Source organism: Alligator mississippiensis, chromosome 1 (genome assembly GCF_030867095.1).
Source record: "Alligator mississippiensis isolate rAllMis1 chromosome 1, rAllMis1, whole genome shotgun sequence".
Lineage (NCBI taxonomy): Eukaryota > Metazoa > Chordata > Crocodylia > Alligatoridae > Alligator > Alligator mississippiensis.
Window position 1 is genome coordinate 344,788,181 of NC_081824.1, and position 22,788 is coordinate 344,810,968.

The following is a 22,788-nucleotide window of genomic DNA, read 5'->3' on the forward strand; positions in this document are numbered from 1 at the left end:
CATGTGCAAGCTTCCCCTGCCCTTTGTGTCCTGCTGGGTGGGTGGTGCCTGCATGGCAGCGTTGGATGGTGCATGGTGGTGCTCCATCCCCACCTGCCCACGCATACAGGGCCTTCTCAGGTACCCCTGGAATAGAGGATGAAAGGAATAGAGGAGAGACTTGGAAAAGCAGGACAAAATCATAGGGCATTTATACACATACTGTTTCATGCTGCGACACACCAGAGCAGACTTGATTAATCAAGTCTGTTCCACATGTGATCTGATGCGCTCCGCACTGTGTTGCATATATTTGTATAAACGGCGAAATGCATGTCAGTGCTAGGAAAATGGCAGTGGTGCACTTTTGAACTAAAACTCAATCATGGGCAACTGGTGCCACCTTAGTTGGGGGGCGTCCCCCGCGGCTGATCTCGCTGCCTGGGGGGACCCCCACAGCTGATCCTGTGATGGCCGATCGCTGCAGCGATCCGCCGGCACTTCCAGGGTGGGCACCGGTGCTCCCGCCTGCCCCCCCCGCCCATCGCCTAAGCAGTAAACGCGGCTGGCCAGGGAGTGCACTGGTGCTGTCAGGGGGTGCACGTGCACCCCCAAGCACCATCTACACGTCGCCACTGCCTTCGATGTGTTTTAGTTCAAAAGTGCACTGTCACCATTTTCTCAGCACTGGCACGCATTTCGCCATTTATACAAATGTATGCAACGCAGAGCTGGGTGCTGCATCACATGCACATCTAAAGAAAGAGATAGAAAGCAAAGAGAGATGAAGAAAGAAAAAGCACCTCTGCTGTTATGCAGATATTAAAGATGATAAAAGTATCAAAGAAAGCATGGGGAATAATCATTTAACACAGTACAAAAATGACAGACATTACAGGAATGGCCTGGAGACTGGAAAAAAATTAAAAAACACTATTGAAATATAGAAATAAAAGTGATAAACAAAGATGACAGTTTTTTTTTATTTAGATAACTTAAAAAATATTTAATTATGCATTAGCTCACTTTGCACCCAAATAATCTGCATATTTTCCCATTTTGGGGGGATAACTCCCTCTGACCTACTAATCTACTAATCATTTTATGGCAACATCATTTTCCTTCTGTAAAGTAGACAGTTGTGATACAATCATATTGCCGGACATGCTGTCAAACAAGTCTTATCCTTCCCCTCTTAATTACAATTGAATGCTGTGACTGCTGACGTGAAAAGGAACTCAAAAGTTTTTATACCAACTAACACAGAAAGTACAGTTGGGATGTCTTTTCATAGCATCTGATGAAGCAAGCTGTTGTTTATGAAAGTTTATGCATCTTTGATTTAGCTGGTTTATAAGGTGCAGCTCTACTCTGCTTTTTCTTATTATCCACTGGGCCAAAAGAACAACTTTTCTCCATATTGGTATCTAGCACGATACATTTAAAATTCCATTCCTGGGTCAACTTACATTCAACCACTTGCTAAAGGAGAAAAAGCTAGTGTAGTTGTAAGCGTTCTCCAAAAATGCTTGACTGTAATTTTAAGATTCTCAGCAAAGGCATTCAGCATTTGATCTTGTTCTATCAAAGCAGCAAACTCAGGAAAACAGCAAAGGCTAAGGATGAAAGGGACAGACAAAATAGTATATGGGGTGGAGGGGGTGAACTCAAAAGTGGGCAAAGAATGGGGCTAAAAGTAAAGCTAATGGAGTTCACTGAAAATAGGGAAGAAGATAAGAGAAGTGATAGATGGGAGATGATGAATTAAGTTAGTGAGGCAAAGAGGGAGCATATGTGAAGGGCAGCAAGTGAAAGAGGGCATTCGAACTGAACAAGAGCAGTGCTTCGTAAAAAAACATCAAAAAAAGGAGACCACAATGGCATGTTGAGTCGGTCATTTATCTAGATCAAATTAAGAGATTCTGGAAAGAAAATTAAAAGCAGCTGGCTGACTTAAAATTTACCTGATGACGTCGAGTCTAAGTCGTCCTAGATGCAAGCAAGGGACTGAGGTAAAAGAATGTGCATATTGAAGTTAGTAAAAATGGAGAATATGTAGAAGCGGAAGGAGGAAAAAGATGATGATGGCTAGGATTAGAAAGGTATAAAAGAGCACAACATTACTACCACAGTTTCTAGGGGAAGAAGATGCAACAGATGACCAGATAAGGAAAGAAGCTGAAATTAAATAGACAAGTGGATTTCAATACTTATGAGTCATAAATAGGAAATACAGATGATAGGTAAAATTGACTTCTTGGATATAGGCTAGGAATTAAGGAAGTGGGGGGAAGGATGGCTCTCTTAACAGTTTGATGAAAACAGATAACAGTATGGGAGAGCAAGAGAAAAAGATAAATGATAGGTGTTGGCAAAGGGGAGATTAACAGAGTGGGCAGTAAAGAACTGGATGGAAATGAGAATTTGGGAGAGCAAGGAGAGAGGGAAAAAATAACACTGAGGCAAAGTTCTATAGTAGCCTTAGCTCATACAGTGTTGGAACAAGTACCAATTAAAAGGAGGTAGTGGTAAGCACTATTAATGACAATTGAGATGAGGTGTTACATTGAAATCACAGTTCATAGAAACGAGGAATGGAGAGGTGGTGGCAAAGAGAAGAGGGCCATGTTTTTCTCCTCTTACCTCCCCCACCCAAAAGTCCATCAATTTCCAGTGTCCTTTAAAGGTAGCAACATGGCTCATTTCTCCCCACTAAGTGAACAAATTTTCCAACTATGACTCACCATTTGCTATTTTATTTGTATTAAATATTTGATAGGCAATTTGTCAACAATATTAATTATCTTTAGGAATCAAACTACATTGCAAATTGCAGTTCACATCCAGAAACAATACATAATACATTGGTTCTATTTAAATGATGAAATTTACATTAGAAATGGAGCATTCTTTGGTTAACTAAGAACAGCAGTTAAAACTAGCTGTGCTTAAAGTGTACATGCATTACACTTGCAAAAGTTAGCAAAAAATTGTATCACTGTTCAAAAGGACTCAAACTTCACACCTCCCCCCACAGCAAATATACAAGCATAAATAAATACATCTCTCAAATTTTCAGGACCAATATAGAAGTTTCAACTAAAAACTTGCACTGGAAGGCTTTTTTGAGAAAACTACAGACATTAATTATTTCTAATGAAGTACAAAATGCATGACAGTTAATTTGCATGTCAGTTCAATTTCTTACAGATATTAAGGGTGAAATCTTTAAGATCACAAGGAAGTCAGTGGGACTTTTGCTATTAACTTCAGAAGGAAAACTATTAGAGCAAGTGGTCATAAACCATTATAGAATCTTTCTAGTAATATCTGGGATAGCTTTCATTTACACTTACCATACCATCACATGTATAATGAGGTATTTGTCAGTTTAAAAAAAATCCTAATAATGGATTAGACTAATAATTTAAGGCCCTATTAAAAAACAGCATCTCAAAACCCCTTTTGCCCCAAAGAAGTCCATTCAGGATCAGAAGGGAAAGTTTTGGATAGGCTTCTGCAGCCTTTCAGAAGCTTTGCAGCGTAGGAGCTAGCCTCTGAAATTAAATGTCTGTTTCTTAACCATCCAAAGTGCCCACTGCTGCTTTCTCACTGTCTCATTCATGCCCTGTAGGTCTGATAAGAGTCTGAGGGTTTGTCTAGACAGGAAGATTAGTGCAAAGTAAGCCAGGGTATGAATTCACAGTGCGCTAGCTACTCTGCAGTAACGCTGTCTGTGGATACACTAAGTACAAGGTAACATTTCGTTTTCAGCGTGGAGGAAACTATATACAAAGGTATTATTGTACTTTCTTCTATAAGAAGTTCTCATAGGGCTTAGTGCTTAGTAATTAACTAGTGTTTCATAAATTCATGACCAGTCCTTGTCTACCTTTCTTGATAAAACGCCTTAGCCCTTCAGGACTAAGATACAAATAGCGGAAAGCAGAAATATGGACACTGTTATGGTGAAACTGGAGGTTTATCACTGTCATCAGGCTGTAGAGAAAATACTATAACAATGAAGGAAATTCTATGTAGTAGGTGTTAGTATGTTTGATTATATTCTTAGAGATAAACCTGGACCCAAACTTCCATGGTTTAAACAGAGAGAAAGAAAGAGTTAGGTCCCTCCTACACGTTACAGGTATTGCACAATTCACAGAGACCAGCTACATGTGAAAAGTACCTATCATGCCATAAAAAGCTCCAACCAGCTATAAAGTTAGACCTCAAAATTGTGTACTAACTTCAGAGCTGGTTGCTATCCAGCTTTAACTTACACATGTAGCATAGTCTCTCCTGAGGCTGGGAGCCCCAACAGCTGACTGGGCTCTTAGCCACAGATGTGAAGCAGGCCTAACCAGGGCTGGAAGTCCTGCAGCTGAGGAGGCTCTCAGCCCCAGCAGTGCCTAGCAGCTGCAGACTCTAGGTCCCAGTAGTGCCCCATGGCTGCTGGGACCCCAAGTCTCACAGATACAGACACTGGGTCCCAGCAGGCACAGAGCATGGCTGCAATCTCCCAGCCTTGGGGATGCATGGAGCCCCCGCATAGCTGGAAGATCATAGTAGCTGTGTCTCCCAACTGTGGAGGTGCATGAGGCGACCCCACAGCTGGGAGCCCCTCAGCTGAGGGGCCTCCCAGCCATGGGAGCTTGCTTCTTGCCAGTGCAGGGGAACCCCAGGATCGGGTTTCCCCTGCATTGGCCATAGGATACAATGGGATCTAATGTGCGATCCCACAATCACACTTCCTGCCATGCATATGTGGCATCGTGGGAGGGACAATAGCGTGAATCACATATTAGATCTCATCACACCTTTACCTGCATACGTAGAGGTGTCCTTAAAGTGCTAATGTCAGGTGGAAGATGCTAAGAATTAGGCAAATGATGTATAGATATCCATATATTATAGCTATGTAAACATAGGAGGAAAAGTGGTAGACTAGACGGTAACAAGAAGATTTGTATGCCAACCACTTGGCTCCAGCATGTCTAGGAAAACCCAAGTATGGATTAATGGTAAACAAAGAAGGTGTTTGGGGAAAAATAAGATAGGCAGGCATGAACACAAGTTTCAGGATAGATCTGATCAATTTTTGGAAAGCATACATCTTTAGAAGATGATGATGATGATGTAATGAGAAATCTAGGAGGATAAAACAGAGCAAGAGAAGGGTTCTTTGCTAGCTGGAGGTAGATGTGCTGGAGTCAGTCAGTCTGAATCAGCTTGGATGTCTCCCTCACTATCCCAGTTGTAAGTATTCTCGTGCTTGTCAGTGTAACTCCTGTGTGGGGGTGGTTGCTAATAAATGCCGTGCTATCTGATGTATAGTTGGTATTTGCTGTAGTACTTTAGAATGCTCTTTAAAATAACTGCATAACTGCTACTGGCTTCTGGATTTAATACAGGCACGTCAACTGAATGACTGACGTGGTCAGTTGAATTTCAACATAGGACAGCAGAAAGAAATATACAGAAAAATACAGAGTAATAATTAATGACTCTAGAACTTAATTGTATTCTACTGGGATTTGTCTAGACATTAAATATGGGAAAATTATATTTGCTGTGTGTGTCACTGTTTTTAGACAACTCTGGGTATAATGTTAAACTAGGACAACAAAATGTGTAATTACAGTTACAAATCAATATTAGTGCAAGCTTTGGAGCTCCCCTGATTGGGTCTAATCTTCTGCCTATTTAAATTAATTAAAAGCTTCCATTAACCTCAGTGGTCAGGGATTAGATCCATAATGAACACAGATCTCAATGGCAAAATAATGCGACTGGGAAAGTTTCAGTAATGGTATTTTATAAACCTGCATGGGGCCAGCCTTTTAGCTCTCATACTGACAGGGCCAATACGGTGGAAGACATGGGGTGAGGAGGACGGGGCAAGCTTGGAGGAAAAAACATGCAGCTTCTCTACATGAAAAGGAAAAACAGCTAGACTGTATATTTTCTTCCATCCTGTAGACCACTGCCAGATCATGGTAATAAAGCAGGGTCCTGCTGTGGCTCCAGAAGGCATGAGTTCAAAACCTCAGGGTGGGCTTTGTGCTGAAGGCTACTTCTGGTCAAACCAGTTGCAGATGGGCACCAGGTCTTTCAGGCAGAGAGTCCAAGGCAGCCACATACAATTGCACCCCTACTGCTTGCCTGTGTGTGGTTAGCTGTAGAAACTGGAATGCCTTAACTATACTAGTCTGAAGGGCTGTTATCCTTCACCAGACCTTTGGCTTTCTGACTGTAGGCACCACAGTCTCCTCTGCAAAATATCTGAATTATCAGTGCTCCTGGTGAGAGAGAGGACAGGGAAAATACAGTAAACAGGTATCTAAATTAGATGCATCTCCTCAAATATTCCATCAGTCCTACAGAGCTCTAGCAGTAGTGGGGGCACTAAAGTAGAAAAGGTGCAGGTGTCTCCTGGCATTTTAAGCATCCGGTCACATCCTATTCAGAGTAAATCTGTGAGGCATGGTGAATCTAACATTGCTCCTACCGGTGGATCTGAACTGGCTGTACAAAAGTGCAAAGTATTTGGCAAAAATCCTCAAGCAAACAACGTTCATATGGCAAGTAACATATGGCAACAGAGCTCAAGATCTATTTAAAGACGATTACTGTAGTATCAACTGATCTTCTGTAACCTCTCTCAGTACAACTGCAGAGCATAGCCAGTAGCTTTCTGGTCAATCACAGCACAGTCAGCATGACTGGACCCCCTTATTTTTCTCTCCTTTGAAGCCCTGACTGGACAAGGGGACACGGGACAATTTCTGAAGCTTTCTTGCTATTACTAACGATGGTTTAGAAAAATTTCTGTTGTCATTTCAAACAATACATCAGTTACCTTTATGGAAGTCTAATTAACATGGTGATTACAGGCATCAGTTTGTCTGCAGTCAGCTCTGGCCGTTGCTAGTATCATAGGAAATACAGCATCATTTTTTTTTTTTTAGATTACACAGGGCCTGAGAACAAGCACCATATTCTTTTAATGCATTGACTCAACATAGGGTTGTTGGTTGTAGCCGTGTTGGTCTAAGAACATAGACAGACAGGGTTCTTTAGGTAGATGTGATATCTTTTATTAGACCAACTGAATAGTTGGAAAAAATTGTTCTCTGCAAGCTTGTGGGCACAAACACCCTTCTTCAGGCATAGGGAAAGTCTGTTGGTGTTTTGTGTGCTGTCCTGGGTAGATTATGTAAAATGCAGGTCTATGAAAATGTAAATGGGTGGCAGTGCAGACCAGAGGGAATGGGGACAATAGGTGTGAGACAGGTAGGTGGGTGGGGAAAAGGGGGAATGTTGACTCGACATAGGTTCAGCCACACTTATTTAGGTTCCAATTAATTTTAGTTCCTTGAGCTCTCTCTGAATCTGGCGAAGAATGAATTTACAAAAACTTTTCTATTCCATCCAGGAAGAGCACAGATCAAATGCAGACACTTCCTCATCCTGACAAAGTGTGTTTGTACCCAAAAGCTTGCAAAGAATATTTTTTCCAACTATTTGAGTTGGTCTAATAAAAGATATTGGATTTACTCAAAGAACCTTGTCAGCTTACAAAAACTAGGCATGTTTCTAGGACTGTCTCTGAAGTAGCTAGGCACACAAAACTCAAGTCTGTAGTTCTTGCTCATCTCTGCTGTGTATTTTAACAGTAAGCATATACTTATTCCTTGCGAACTGTAGAGGTAAAGTATCCACTAAAACCACCTGACCATTTCCAATAAGATACCTTAGGTCAGGGGTTGTAAAATAAAATGACCAGACTATGTTTTAAAAGGACTAAAGACTGAAAAAGCTGTCTTAGACTCCCCTAGCACTATTCCACTACATATTTTTCAGTGAAGCTTTGACTTCCCAGTGAGGAAGTAATATGTTGTTGGATTGAAAACTACCTCCAAGACTTGCCTTAAGAAGACAAATTTTAGGCAGACTTAACCACCCCCCCCCCCAACATATTTAGGCAATACTAGGGTCAGGCACAGGAATGAGTTAATAAAACTGAGGGAGAAACAGGATGTGAAACACCAGCAACATAAATTTTCCTATCAATAATCTAAAACAGGCTTACCAGAGACTACATTCTTTAAAAAGAATGTTTATCTTTGCACTGGGATTATCCTGTGGTGGGTCTGATTTTTCTGTTTGACCCTTTAGCTTGTTTCATTTCCCTTGCACTACTAGGTGTGACAGACTAAATTTGCATTCTTTGAGCTGCATGTATTTTGCCACTACAAAAGTAGCCAGGGATTATATTTCTGCATCCCCATTTCTCAATTTTCAAGCAGAATGTTTCACTTGGTTGTTAGCGCAAGTGTGTACTATATAAATGCAAAATGAAAACAGCTTAATTAAAAATATAAACAAAATGTTTCTTTATAGTTGCAGCTAGTATTATTTGGGTTAGAATGTCCAGAAAACAAGAAAGAACAAATAACAATAGTACTTTCATTATACATAGCAGTTGTTTTTTGTTTTTTTTTTATAGGCAATTTGTTTTTCTGTGAATCAAAACACTATATTTAGTATATGTCATAATTAGCATGTGAGTGCATGGCAATAAAAATCAAAACAGGCAGTTCCAAAACATTTTTAAACATATATCCTAGATGAAATTGCAAGAATGCAGCTTAGGTTTACTATCCACAGCTGATTTTTAATTTAACTGTCCATATTGGTTCATTTTCATTTTGTTCTATTTAAAAAAAGATGGATTTATTTTGAAGACTTAAACAAAAAAGGTCACTGCAAAATGATCATTCAACAACATGGCGCTTAAAGTGTTTTGAAAACAAACTCTGAAAAATTCTATTTCAAAGCTTAATTAAGCTTTACTTGGAACTCCTTTGAAATATTCTTCCACTGCAACGGTAGAAACACCTCCATACCAGTTATGAAGCCAGACATGCTCAACACTCATCTTCATGAAGAACCATTCATAGTTACGAGGCCATTTCCTTATGACTGGATGTCTGAAAGGATCCAAAAAAATTCTAATCTGAAAGAGTCAATATCATTCAACAGTATTTGTCTTCTCTCTTTGTAAAGCCCAAGTTGCTCTAAACTGGAAGTAAGTAGGAGCCAGGTAGCAATGGGAACCCAAGCTCCTTTAAAGGGTGAAAAAACCTGGGTGAGGGCATGAGGTTCTTCTGTTCATTTCCATACGTAAGCCCATTTAAATGCCTTGTAGAATTCAGATCCTGCTTTCCAAAAGCATTGGATCTACTGCTTCTTTTGAGATCACATGTTACTTCACAAGTAGTGATGGAGAAAAAGGGCTGTCATTTTGACTCCCTATGCACTAGCCAACAGAGCAGGCTGGCTGCATGGAGGATAGGACTTAAGTAGCAGGTGTCCAGTCTTTGCATACCTGGGAGCACAGGGGGCATTTGGGATGCTTCCTTGATCTCCTATGGGGGCTAAAGACATCCCACTTCTCCTTCATTTGTGGTTAAATGACATACTTTTGTCTTAAAGAAAGACTAACCAAAAGTCATAAATCCTAGAATTAAAAACCAGCAGATTCTATAAGAACTATATTTAGTTCTGTTTGTTTATATAATCTATTTGACTGTCCCAAGAGTACAAAGAAGTCCTAAAGTCCTATATAATCCACTAAGCGGTGATGGGTAGAATTTTAGATTGACATACTCCATGGCCCAGCACAAAAAGACTAGATCTGATCCTTATGGGAAAATCAGCCCCAATTGCCTACATCACAATTTATTGGTCTCAAAATTCTAAGCTTTACTATATTATATAACTATTACATACAAACCTGGAAAACATTGCTTGCTTGGCAAATTCCATTTCCTCTGGAGGCACCATGATCATCTGTCCTGTAAGGGTCAGTTTGGCACACCTTGGATTGTCAGGCTCAATTACATTTTTTCTGAACACAGAAAAAAAGTTAATCTATCATAGTTTGTTTTTTATAGCAGGAGTCTTTAAAAAAGTATTTATAATGGCCAAATATGAATAATGTTCTGTATGAATATAACTCATGCTCACCTATTTAGTAGGTCTAGTATTCTAATTCAAAGATCAGATCCTGCAAACCTTTATTTGCCCGAGTAATAATATTCAATAAAACATTTTAGAGGGTTAAATAGTACTTACATGAATTAGATTTGCAGAATCAGGTCCAAAGTATGTACTAATTCATCTATGTTCTAAACAAATGCTTTTTAAAATAGATTAGTACATACTGTCTAAGAACAGAAGAAGGAAATTGTTCTAATCTTTCACATGGCCAGCTGGTCTTCTATTTAATTCTTGAAAATATATGCTGTAGAACAAGGTAGTATGCAACTGACTCCCCAGCCCAGCCTCTGGCTGCTTTACTTTTCATTCCATCTAGGAAGAGCACACACCAACTGCTGAAACGTCCTTAGCCTGATGAAGGGTTTTTGAACCCGAAAGCTTGCTTAATAACTATTCTCCAACTATTTGGGTTGGTCTAATAAAAGATATCAAATTCACCCAAGGAACCTTGTCTGCCTGCTGTAGAACAAGGCACACAACAGTAACAAAAAGGTATTTGCCATCCATACATAGAACTAGTAAATTATTTTATAAGCAAACCAGTTTCTTTAGCTGTCTTACCCAAAAACCAAAAAATGTAATAGTTTCCTTTACAACCTAATCATAAGGTTGGACTAAGGATTTTGAGGAGGATTAGTGAAATGGTTAGTATGCATCTTAACAGGTTTAAAAAAATATGTATTTATGTGCTTTTAGCCGCCTTCCTCTTAGCTTTCTGCTGAAGATCCAACTACCTATGCTTTTCTACCCAGTCTTTATAAAGAAAAGGAATGGACCTACTATCTTTTAAAAATGAGAACTCCATGACACCTAGGTCCTTCAAGTTAGGCAATTTGTTCATAGATTTCATAGACATTAGGGCTGGAAGGGACCTCGGAAGATCATCGAGTCCAGCCCCCCACCCAAAGGGCAGGAAGTCAGCTGGGGTCATAGGATCCCAGCAAGATAAGCATCCAGTTTGCTCTTGAAGGTGTTCAATGTAGGCGCTTGAACCACCTCCAGTGGCAGGCTGTTCCAGACCTTGGGGGCTCGGACAGTAAAGAAATTCTTCCTTATGTCCAGCCTGAAACGGTCTTGTAGTAGTTTATGACCGTTCGACCTAGTCGTCATCCCTCAGGGGGCTCTGGTGAACAAACGTTCCCCTAGATACTGGTGGTCACCCCTGATAAACTTGTAGGTGGCCATCAGATCACCCCTGAGCCTGCGCTTTTCCAGGCTAAAGAGCCCCAGGGCTCTCAGCCTGTCATCATAGGGTCTGCTTCCCTGACCTCTGATCATGCGCGTGGCTCTTCTCTGTACTCTCTCAAGCTTCTCCACATCCTTTTTGAATTGTGGAGCGCAAAACTGGACGCAGTACTCCAGCTGCGGCCTCACCAAGGCCGAGTACAAGGGGAGAATGACATCCCAGGATTTGCTTGAGAAGCATCTATGGATGCAAGCCAGCATTTTGGTTGCTTTACTAGCCGCAGCATCGCATTGCAGGCTCATGTTCATCTTGTGGTCAATGATGACCCCCAAGTCTCTTTCTTCCATAGTGCTAGCCAACATAGCACTGCCGAGCCTATAAGGATGCTGCGGGTTTTTCTTTCCAAGGTGGAGAACCTTGCATTTATCGGCGTTGAACACCATCAGATTCTCATCTGCCCACTTGCTGAGCCTGTCCAGGTCAGCCTGGATCACCCGCCTGTCTTCTGGTGTGGATGCTTTGCCCCAAAGTTTGGTGTCATCAGCGAACTTGGCCAGTCTGCTTCTGACTCCAGTGTCCACATCATTAATGAAGATGTTGAACAATATGGGTCCAAGGACAGAGCCTTGGGGGACCCCACTGTTCATAGGACACCATGATGAGTGACTTCCATTAATTACTACCCTCTGGGTCCAACCCCGGAGACAATTTTCCAGCCAGTGGATCGTGTTATCCAGTTATAGTATTTAAAATAAGTCACAGTAGTACTGCTCTCTGTCCACATGTGTAAGTCAAGGATTACTCCACTGATGGCAAAGGTGTTTCATACAATTATGCCAATGACCTGATCCTGACATGTGATCAGTAGCCTCAAACATCCAGTGGTTTTAACATGGGTTGAGATTGCTCAACGCTTTGCAAGACTGAGGCCTACAAGAGAGTTTAATTAAACCCCAGGAATCATATTAGGGCACTGGGATTGCAGTTCTTATTCTCAGTGTTTTAAACCAAAGAAGAAAACCACAGTAAATCAAATCTGGTCCACAGGTGATTTTATTCAAAGATCCTGGCTTGAACTCTTTAGCCCTCACCATGTATATGCAATTTGCAAATGCATTTTTCCTTGTAATTCTTAATGTGGTTCTTTTGCATGCAGGAAACATATGGGAATCCTCCTGCAGCTAATTTAACACCTGCAAATTCCCCACAGATGGTAATGAAATACTACATTGCCTATTGGATAAAGTGTCTGCTTTTATACGTAGGGCCAAGAACTTGTATTTGTCAAAGAACATAATGGGCTGATATTCAGCTGTGCCCAGTAAGCAGTTGGCACCATTTTCAGCAAAAGCCACAAAGGAGCCATGTGCAGTTTCCTCATCCTGGGGCTGGTTTTTCATTATCCTCAGCAGTTCTGAGCAGCTTTAGCTCTCCCAAGGAGGTACTGCACTTGTAAAAATCACTCCACACTGTCCGTGTTCTCTCTCTAGAACACTTTCTTCATTGTGATAGGGCTGGGAAAAAAGTCCAAGGCTTGATTCTGCCTAATTTTTTCATTCAAATGAGGGTTTTTTTCCGAGGAATGTTCAGCTTTTTTTAATACTAGTTAAATTAAGTAATGAATTAATGTTACTCTGAGTACTTGAAAATCTTCATTCCCTAACCAGATTATAAATTCAATTAAACCAATGTAAATTTATAGCAGAAACTTGTTTAAATAAATTAGAAGTTAATTCACAATTTCCAGCTGATAACAGTAAAAGAAAGTAAATTTCAGTAACTTGACCCTATTTAATTCTAGGGTAAATTGCTGTGGTTTAATCTGCCGTTACTGTGTGATAGAAGCAGGCAGATGAAATAGTTACAACAGATTCTTCTGACTATAGTAGGTCCTCCACTACCTGTTTTAAAGTGGTATAACTGTTACATCTGTTCGTGCCTTGAGATCAGTCTAGTATCTGACTTCCTGTGTTCAACCATAACAGTGCATTAATATATTTTTAGTTTGTTTGTTCATTTAGTTAAGTCTGTTTTAAAAATAATCAAAAGGAACTTTTTGCCAGTCAAGTATGCATGTATTTAGCATTCAAATTCAAATAATAGGCTTGTTTCTAAATGCATGGAGCTGACTCTTCAAGAGTAAAATGGCAGCAACATAGCTGAGCAATTGGGAAGAGCATTTTTTTTGCAAGTGCATTTTTGTCTTGCATAACTATTGCAAGTTTCTTACAGGTAGCATTATAATAATAAACTTTCATACAAGAAGGTCAAGTATAATGGGACTGGTGAAGATGGGAGATCTGGTTTGACTATTAATTTTACGTAGGAGCTATAAAAGATTACAATGGCTAGGGATGGAAGTTACACATAAACTGGTTTAAGTGATCAGAAACTGGTTGAAACCTGTAATGGGACATAAATTCAGTGCACCACTTACAAAATGGCTGAAGCTGGCTTTAGATAATCCTGGTTGAACGTAGTATCAGACTTAACTGATTGAGCTCAAACGGGTTTATGCAACTTCTGTCCCAGACCACTTCCTGGTTTAAGTTAAACCAGAATCCCCCAGCATCCCAGCATGCTCTCTGGGCTGGGTTGTGCTCTTTGTTGCAGTGGAGCAGGGCTGGCCCCTCCCCTCTGCTCCCCAGCCAAAGCAGGGACAAGCAGGGGTAGGGGCCTGGCCAAAGGCTGGCCCTGGAAGGGACCAGGGAAGAGTTTTATTTTGCTTCCTGCCCCCCACCCCCCATCCTACCAGCATGGACCTGCATGTCTCCACTGGCTGCTCCAGCAGTGGGAGCATTGCCAGCCCCAGCAGTAGCCTGGAGTGAACTGGCCAAGGAGGGGTTTAATTTCCCCCTCCCTGTCCCACCAACATGGACCTGAGCTGGGGTCTGCTGGGTGATTGCCCCTCACTGCTGCAGTAGCGGGGCCAGGGCACAGCCAAATACCAGCTGGAATGGCCCCTGAGGCAGAGGGGCAGGCAGGACGAATTATTCCCCCCTCTAGCCCTGGGGCACTGCAGCTAGGGTCTGCCCACCCCAACCACCACCACTGCTCCCTGCATGGGTCAAGCAGTGGGATAAGCCCCCTAATGCCTGCTCTGCCAGACGCACCAGGGAGGAGGGAATAACCTCCCTCCCTGCCTCCTCACCTCAGGGGCTCTGCCAGCCAGCCTCTGGCTGGGTCCCTGACCTTGCCGCTGGAGTGGCAAGGGGGCCGGGCCCTTGATGGGGGCAGCAGCCCCCATCCTGGTGCCTGGGGAATGTGAGCCTCTTCCCAGCAGTAGGGCCCATGAGTGGCGATCAGAGCTGTTGCAGACTGCATGGGGCAGGCAGCGGCACCGTGGCTCAGAGGGGGCCACAGGCCCCTCAAGGGCCCCTAGTGCCACCACTGCTTGCGCCATGCAGTCTGTGGCAGCTCTCCTCACCCCAAAGTGAGGCTCCACTGCTGGGAAGAGGCTCGCGCTCCAGGACACCATGACAGGGGCTGCAGCCCCCATCAGAGTCGCTCCCCTCTCACCACTCCAGCAGCAGGGGCTGGGCCAGACACTTGCTGGCATGGCCTCCTTAAGCAGGCAGCAGGGAGGAGGGTTATTCCCTCCTCTGCCCCTGGGGGCCTCAGTGGGGTCTGCTCACCCTGACCACTGCCACCACCACACACTCCTTGCAGGGAGGGAGCAGCAGAATAAGCCCCCTCCTGTCCCCTCCACCAGACGCCGGAGTGGGGGAGGAATAACCCTCCTCCTTGTCTCCTGCCTAAGCGGGCCATGCCAGCTGGAGTGGTGAGGGGGCAGCGACCCTGCAGCCCCTGTCAAGGTGTCCCACAGTGTGAGGATCTACAGTGGCAGGGTTGGGGGCCACTGAGGTTATTCCTCCTTCCCTCTGGTGTCTGGCAGAAGAGGCGAGAGGGGGCTTATCCTGCTGGTTGCCCGGTGCAGGGAGCAAGCGGCAGTGGTGGCAGTCAGGGCAGGCAGACTGCCTCAGGGGCCATGTCATCTGGGGTCTGGCTGTGCCCTAGCCCTGCCACTGCACCAGCAAGGTGGGAGCATGTGGTGGACCTCAGTTTGAGTCCATGCCGGTGGGACAGGGAAGGGGGAATTAAACCTCCTCCCTAGTCAGTTCACTCCAAGCTACTTCCAGGGCTGGCCACATCTCCCCATCCCCCGCAGGACAGCTTCCCTGCAGCCGAGGGCTGCTCTAGTGCCCCCTAACGCCTGGCCTCAGCCACTGCAGGCATGTGCCTGCATTTCATGAATGTCTATTCCAGGGGTCAGCAACCCCTGGCAAGCGTGCCGAGCATGGCACACAAGACCATTTTGCTCAACACACCACTGCCACCCCAGGCTCTAAGCAGCTGCTGCCAGCCACGGAGCCCAGGGTGCTCCCATCAGGCGGCTAGGAGGCTGCAAGCCCTGCTGGAAGCAGACTACGCCCCATGGGCCAGCTGCAGCCGGGAGGCTGCAAACAGCTGCTCTGGGCTCCAGCATGTCGGCACCCCAGCACCTTCCAAGGTAGACGTAGTTTTTTTGGCACTCTGGCCAAAAAATGTTGCCTACCCCTGGTCTATTCACTTGCAAATTGGTTCAGTCTCGGCAGGTTAGACTAACCTGCAAAGATTGAATCAATTCAGGCTCTGACTTTCTGAATGTCTGTCCCTAGCCAATCAGATCCATTCTTCAAACCACTGGTGCTCAACCTTCTGGCCCCATGGGCTGGTTGTGTGGCACAGGGATGGCCCACTGGCTGAATCCAGCGGGGGGTGAAGATAGGGACAACTGCTCCAGTGCTGACTTCGCAATGCTTTTTGTGAAAAAAAGCAGCTGCTGCTATTCACAATCCCAGTGACAACTGGAAGTCACTGCTTCTGTTTTGCCCTGAGCACCTGGATACATCTTTACACTGTTGGGATTCAGTGTTGGGGTCAGTGCATAGGGTCAGTCCATGGGTGTGATCCAGTTTGCCAGCCTGGCCCCATGAACCAGGCCCAGCTGCAGAGTGACCCCATGTGCTGAATCTGGCTACAGAGTAACCCCATGCATCAGTGCAATCCAGTGCATGGGGTGTGTTATCCAGCCCTTGGGGTTCCTCTTTCCTCTGGTCCAGAAATTTGGTGGCGGGGAATGGTAGCAGTGTTAACTGGTAGCAGTGTTAAGAGCTTCCAGAGCTGCACTGCTCTTCTGCTGCCAAATTTCCAGACCCATAAGAAGCTCTGCAGGCTGGATGACACAGCCCCATGGGCCTGATTCAGTTCATAGGCTGGAGACTTAGCACCACTGCTCTAAACTTAATTATCATTTGATTTGTTAGTGCCCATGCTTCTCTTTCCTTTCAAAAGTATGTTTGTATATTTTCAATTGACAACAGGCCCCATGCTGCAATTCTTAGGCAATGATTCCTGAAGTAATTGGGAGGATTTTGCACAAATAAGGAGTGTTGTGTCTGGTTCTAAATCTTCTCTGAGCTACAAGAAGAAAAGCTGTACTGAGAAATGCAATTTCTCTACATTCTTGGTTGATATCAGACATATATTTCAGTCTCTAGAATGTCTCAACTTCTCTTCTCTGCTTGGCCTTGAGTGGTCTTGACTTTTGTTTGTAGGTTTCACTGTGTTCTTGTCTCACATGTTGGGGTGTTACATGAGTTTGCACATGCAATGAAAAGGCTATACATTTTATGATTTGTTAAATTAATTTGTTCAAACTGAATTTTGCAATATTAACCTGCAGGGCAAGGAATTTACTTACGTGGAAAATCAGGCCAGAAAATTGTTTGTGAAGGTTAAATTAGCCAAAAAGGGACAAAGATAGGTCTGAACTTGTTATTATATATAATTACATTGTTGGCATCATTACCTTTTATGCTGATTTCTATTTCAGAATAGTTACCTTGTATTCTAATCTTACTTAATATTGTACATGTCAAAGGGGTTCTTAATGTTCTGAAATAAATTTACTTCTGCATTTTCTTTGGTAGAGTGTTGTCCTAAAATGTGCTCTTTTCCTTTATATAATAACTCAAGTTTTAGTAAACAGAGTTCTTGTTCAAATGCAGGCAGGTTCTGTGTTTTCAGCAGTGCTGCTATAGTATTTGATGTAAATCTGGGATTTGCTTCCAAGAAGTAGAAGGATACATGAGGTGAGCAATTCCCTTAGTGTATTACCGTAACAAAATTCCTAGAGAACATCCTAGAGAATTAATGTGGACATTAATTAATAATTAATTTGATCTATATAAGCATTTATATCTTCAGTCCTCAATCTATCTGGACTTTGTGTTGGCACAAGTATTAGTGGGGAAGGTGAAAATGGCTTCAGAACACATTTACGTTCCCTCTTACCTTGGATGTTACTGTAGGGGAGAGGGTATACAGCTGGTTGTGCTGGCTTTGTGCCAGGAAATACCTATTAGGCTCCTTAGGACATCTGTGTCAGGACTCAGTATTGGGCCCTCAGTATTCCTGCAAAGGATTTTGTGAATAAATATAGACCAGAAGAAAGAAAGACCAGGGGACGGAAAAAAAGACAAATGAATCAAGATATACCACTTACATGAAATAATGCATACCTTGCTAAAGAGATTAAACAAGGCCAGACTGGAAGGGAAATATGCATTTTATTAGAGCCTGATTCTATATTTTCTTGTGCACAGTGGTTTAGAGACATTACTTTAATTATTCATCAGGTTTGAGGAAAGAAAAGGCCCAGTTTTTCTGCTTATAATGGGCAAACTACATAGTACTTGACTCCAGGCAGGCAGTTGTTTAGTTCAGGCATGTGTGACTGATCAGTCAGGGAGACTGCACATTCACTTCATCCCAGTCCTAGAGAAAGCCCACATGATTTTTATACAAGGCATAGTTCCTCTCAAAGCATGTGTTATTCTCAGCTTGTAGAGGAATTCATGTTTCTAACAATTATACAATGCTCTAAGGTGCCCAAAAACAAGTATTTTCATTTTCCACCCACTTCGCTCCATTCCACTTCCACCCATATTAGGTCATAGTTCAAAAATGACTCAGTGTGAAACCTCATTAAAATATTTACTTGTACAAGAGTATAACCAACACTGTTCCCTGAATTAATCTCCTGTGCTTTTATTGGAGAATTCTCATCCAAAAACTATCTATGTCCAGGTCTGGCAAAATTATAGTTCACAGTGAATGCCTACATTGATGCCCAACATCATAATGAATATGAGGCTATTGTTAATGATAAGTCTGAAAGCTGAGGGCCCTGTCTCCATTGACAACATATAAATCCTGTTCCCAGACTTTCAAAAATAGAGCAGTCCCAAGACATTTTTTTTACTATTAATAGTCATTTCTATTCAGTTCCTAAAGACCATCAACAGGATGAAGAATAACAGGGTTATTGTCTATACTTGAAATATATTATAGACCATGGGATTATGTTTCCTAAAGTCTACAGAAGGAAGTGTTATGCAATAAGATAATTAGTGTAGCTGATATATTAATACACATAGTACTTTGATTTTATATTTAGGAAAGCACAAGTTATGTGCCTTAAATATGCCATCTGTGGCTCATAATTCACCACTGAAGGATCTGAAGACATAAGTATGTATTAGCATTACTAATCTGTGTCGCATGAACGTCAAACAAAATCTCTATTGAAAGTAAATTTCATAAGCTGAAAAGCTGCTGCTACTGGCTTCAGCATGATTCTGCAGGGCATGATTGCCCTGCCTTGACCCTGATTTTGACAAGAAACATTCTTTCTTGTCCTTGCTTCAAAGCTTATAAAAAAAATTTAAAAGGCATCTTTACTTTTGGACATGAGGTCTTCCATTTTAACAGTAAAGCAAGTCTTGGGGTAAAAAAATAGTTTTTTAAGTGATAGCAATTTCTGCATTTGACTGTATAATCTTGTTTGTTTGATCTAAATCATTCCACAATTTCTAAAAGATTTTCCTTTCTGCATTGTTTGTACTAGGTAATTGTAATTTGTTAAGTGCTGTCAGTGTGCTTGACTCTCCTTGCTCACGTTAGCCGCATCCAGACGTGCGTGGACATTTAGTTCCCTGGGGACAACTAGTGGCAGTGCACCTTGTGCCACCGCTAGTTGTCCCTGGGGAATGCCTGTGCCATGCGTGCTCTGGTGTGCAGCAGGTTACCCTGGGTGTGGTAGCACTGGGCTGGCTCCAGCAGTCTTACCTGTGGTCCTGGGGGCCTCCCAGGGCTGCATCAGTGGTGATCCTGCTGTGTGGAGCCTGGCCAGCAGTGGAGTGTGGCTCTGGCCAGCCAGGCTCTGGCTCTGGGCAGCACATTTTGCCGCCACGTGCACCACTCCACATTTTTTCCATGGGTTTTTTTGATCCCTGGATACCCTGGAGAATAAGTGAACGTACGGTATGTGGTGCCACAGATAACATGGCCACGCTCATCTAGACACAGCCATTGGGGTGCAATTAGCAAGTAGCAATAAACTCTAGTGCGGTTCGTGCTGGAGTTTCTTGCTCCCAGGTGCAGCATTTACACATGTGCCCAGGACTGCATCACATTGAGCTCGGGCAGAGCAGCCTTGGCTGTCAGGGGCTGCAGGGAGTCAGCCTGCCAGCCCAGGACTACTTTGTTCTGGCTTAATGTGCTGCAGAGGAGCTGGCTGTGGCATGAGTGTGCTACAGTGCGGGGCTAGCCAGCAGGCAGCACTTGTGCTGTAGCACCCTTGTGCCCTAACCAGGCCTGGTCCACCATCTACACATGTGTTTTGGTGCACATAACTGCTCCACTGTAGGATAGTACTTGTCCTGGACAGTACTATCCTACAGCAGAATTAATTAATTTACTATAATTTACAGCTTATAATAGGGGCACATGTGTAAACAGTGACACTACTGCAGAGCTAATTAGTCAGCTCTGTAGTAAAGTTTACATGTAGATGCACCCAGCAACAACTAATATCTTTGACGGAACTATATGATTACGCTGGTAAAGATATATGGACTGGCTAGAGACAGTTCCATTATTACAGTCAACAACTATCTGGAAAAAAACTTATCAGAGAGAGAGAGGAAGAGACACTAGTATAGTAGACAAGAGTTTTCCAAAATGTGATAGGTAAGAATAAAGAGAAGGCAAAAAAATAATTTAGAACTATATATTGTACATGCTGACTAGTGATGATAGCAGGTTTTATGTTTAAAATTCTAATTTAGTAGTTATGCATTTCTTAGATCTTTAAATGTGAATTTGGAGGAACAACCACAGGCAAGGTTCTTTGGGTAGATATGAGATCTTTATTGGACCAACTGCTAGTTGGAAAAAAGTTCTTTGCAAGCTTTTGGGCACAAACACCCTTCTTCAGGCATTGGGAGACTGCTGCTGTTAACAACCACTGATTTATTTTCATGCTGTACAGGGGTAGAGATGTGCCTGCATGACCAGATTGGGATGTGAATCTAAACTTCTCCAAAGTTTAGGGGTATTTGTACTCAGGATTTCAACACAGATTCATCTCTAACAAATAACTTCCATTCACTTGTTTTACATTTTCTTACTGCATTAATTGTTAGGCTGGGGGTACTTGGAAAGGCCCTAGCGGGTATGTGTGGGTGAGCAGGGATGGAGTGCTGGCACCTACCACCCTGTGTCTCTGGCTGCACATGTGGGAGAGGAGGATTTCACATGCAGCGGCCGCCTCCACCACCCACTGCCCCGTGCCACTGCCGTGCGCTTGGCCGGGTCCTGTCAGCAGTCCATGGAGACGCATGTAGGAAAGCAGGGCACGGCAGCACAGGTCAGTGGGTGGCAGGTGCAAGCTCCCTCCCTCCACCCTGCTCCACGTGCAGCTGCTGCCACCCTCTCTCCCTCCCCCTACTCTGCGACTGGCTGCTGAGGGTACACTTCCTAAAAAAGGTTGAAAACCCCTGTGTTAGGCAATTGTAGTGAAATCAGGTTTACATTCAGGTCTTTGCCATTTGTACCCTTACATTCATTTTATGTTAACAGACTGTGACCTTACAACCCTAGGATTATGTGGATCAAGTAGGAGAAGAAGCTGCACTGTGAGAGCTCATTCAAAATGCCAGCATCTAAAATATTGGTAAAAGAGAAACAAAAAAATGCAACTGACTTTGGTAATTACTTTTGTAAGAATGTTGTTGTTGCTTTTTTTTCTCCTGTGGTAGAAGTCCGTGTATGGGAAGTTCTGTAACTGTCACAACTATAGGAGGATGGTGTCAGGATCTGATCCCACAGACACCTTAGCATGGCCTTAACTTGACTTTTGTGGGATAAGTTACATGATTAAAATTACTTGCATGTATAGGTGCTTGTGGATCAGGGTTTGGTGGTACAGGAGTCTTACCTATGTCAGTGACTCAAAAAAAACCGCCCCTAGCTTCTGTTGCTGCTGCCACTGCAGTGCAATATGCCCACCCCAGCTGTTGCTCTTAAAGCAGCTGTGTGGTATCTGTGCATCTGGCTGCTGCTGCAAGAGCGACTCTGTGGGGCTGCTTTTGCTGCTGGGATACAGACTCCTCCATGGGGGTGGGGGATGATTCTGGCACCCCTCCTAAGTTGGCACCAGGGGCTGGCACCCCACTCGCCTGCCCCTAGTAACGATACTGGAAGAAGGCTGACTACTTGACTAGGTAAAAGATCCTCTCAGCCGCTCATGTGTCACGGGCCACGTACAGGTATTATGTTTCTACTAGGAGAATCACCAATTTCCCACTAGACATTAGGAGCATATAAATGTTTATTCAATTTCTCCTGGAGGAAACATGGCCCCTTTTGAGAGCTTCCCGCTTGACACCTGGGACATTTTCCTTGTCAAAATTTCTCTTGCAAGAATGAACACCTGTATGCTTTTGTTCAACTGCTCTGCGATCCATTGGAGTCGAACGGTAGTTTCCCCTGTGCCTTCCCCACACTGTGGGGACTCCAGCCTGGGTAATGCGTAGGGGCATTTTTCCATAGCTTGAGTGCTCCCATGGGGACCCCCTGGTCTGGAGAAGGTGTAGTGGGGCATTGCCCTGCTGTTCCCTGCTTGTTCCCCGGACTGGGGTCCCCAATTCTTGGGAATGGGTGTGAGGGTGGCATCGCCCTGCTTCTCCACTCCCTTCCAGGTCTGGTGCAGGGCTATGAGTGAGTGGCTCAAAGCACTGCGCAGGGGTCAGCCAATCAAATTCCTCTGTGGCAAGTTCAAAGCTGGCATCTGTAGCCCTGCACCAGATCTGGGGAGGAGTGGTGCCACAGGGCAATGCCCTCCCACCTGTTCCCTAGGTTGGGACATCCTGGTCTAAAGAACAGGCAGGGAGCAGTGGGGCAGTGCTTCCCATGCCCTCTCCAGACCAAAGTGTCCCCTGTCTGGGGAAGGTTTGGGGGGCAGTGGCAGCTCAACTCGAGTCTGGTTTATTAGAGGGGAGTGAAACAGCAAAGAAAGACTCCTTTCCTGTTCCCCAAATCTGAGTGTCCCCAAGTTGGGAAAGCACAGGTAGTCCATCCCACCACTCTATTCCCCCAGGAATGTGAGGAGTGGAGCAGCCACTGCTTCCCAAACCTTTCCAGACTGGGATCAGCCATCTGAGGAAAGC

The 22,788-nt window shown here is 43.6% G+C and overlaps 1 protein-coding gene across 1 annotated transcript in view; it reads right to left on the reverse strand.

The window, feature by feature from the left end:
- Positions 1 to 2,719: 2,719 nt before the first annotated feature.
- CREG2 (cellular repressor of E1A stimulated genes 2) overlaps positions 2,720 to 22,788 on the reverse strand; it is a 28,140-nt gene continuing 8,071 nt past the window's right edge. The window contains exons 3-4 of the mRNA XM_006261421.4: positions 9,782 to 9,895; positions 2,720 to 8,975 (exon numbers count right to left, since the gene is read on the reverse strand). Coding sequence (XP_006261483.1) covers positions 8,828 to 8,975; positions 9,782 to 9,895 — 262 coding nt within the window. The 3' untranslated portion in view covers positions 2,720 to 8,827. The remainder of the gene's footprint in view (positions 8,976 to 9,781; positions 9,896 to 22,788) is intronic.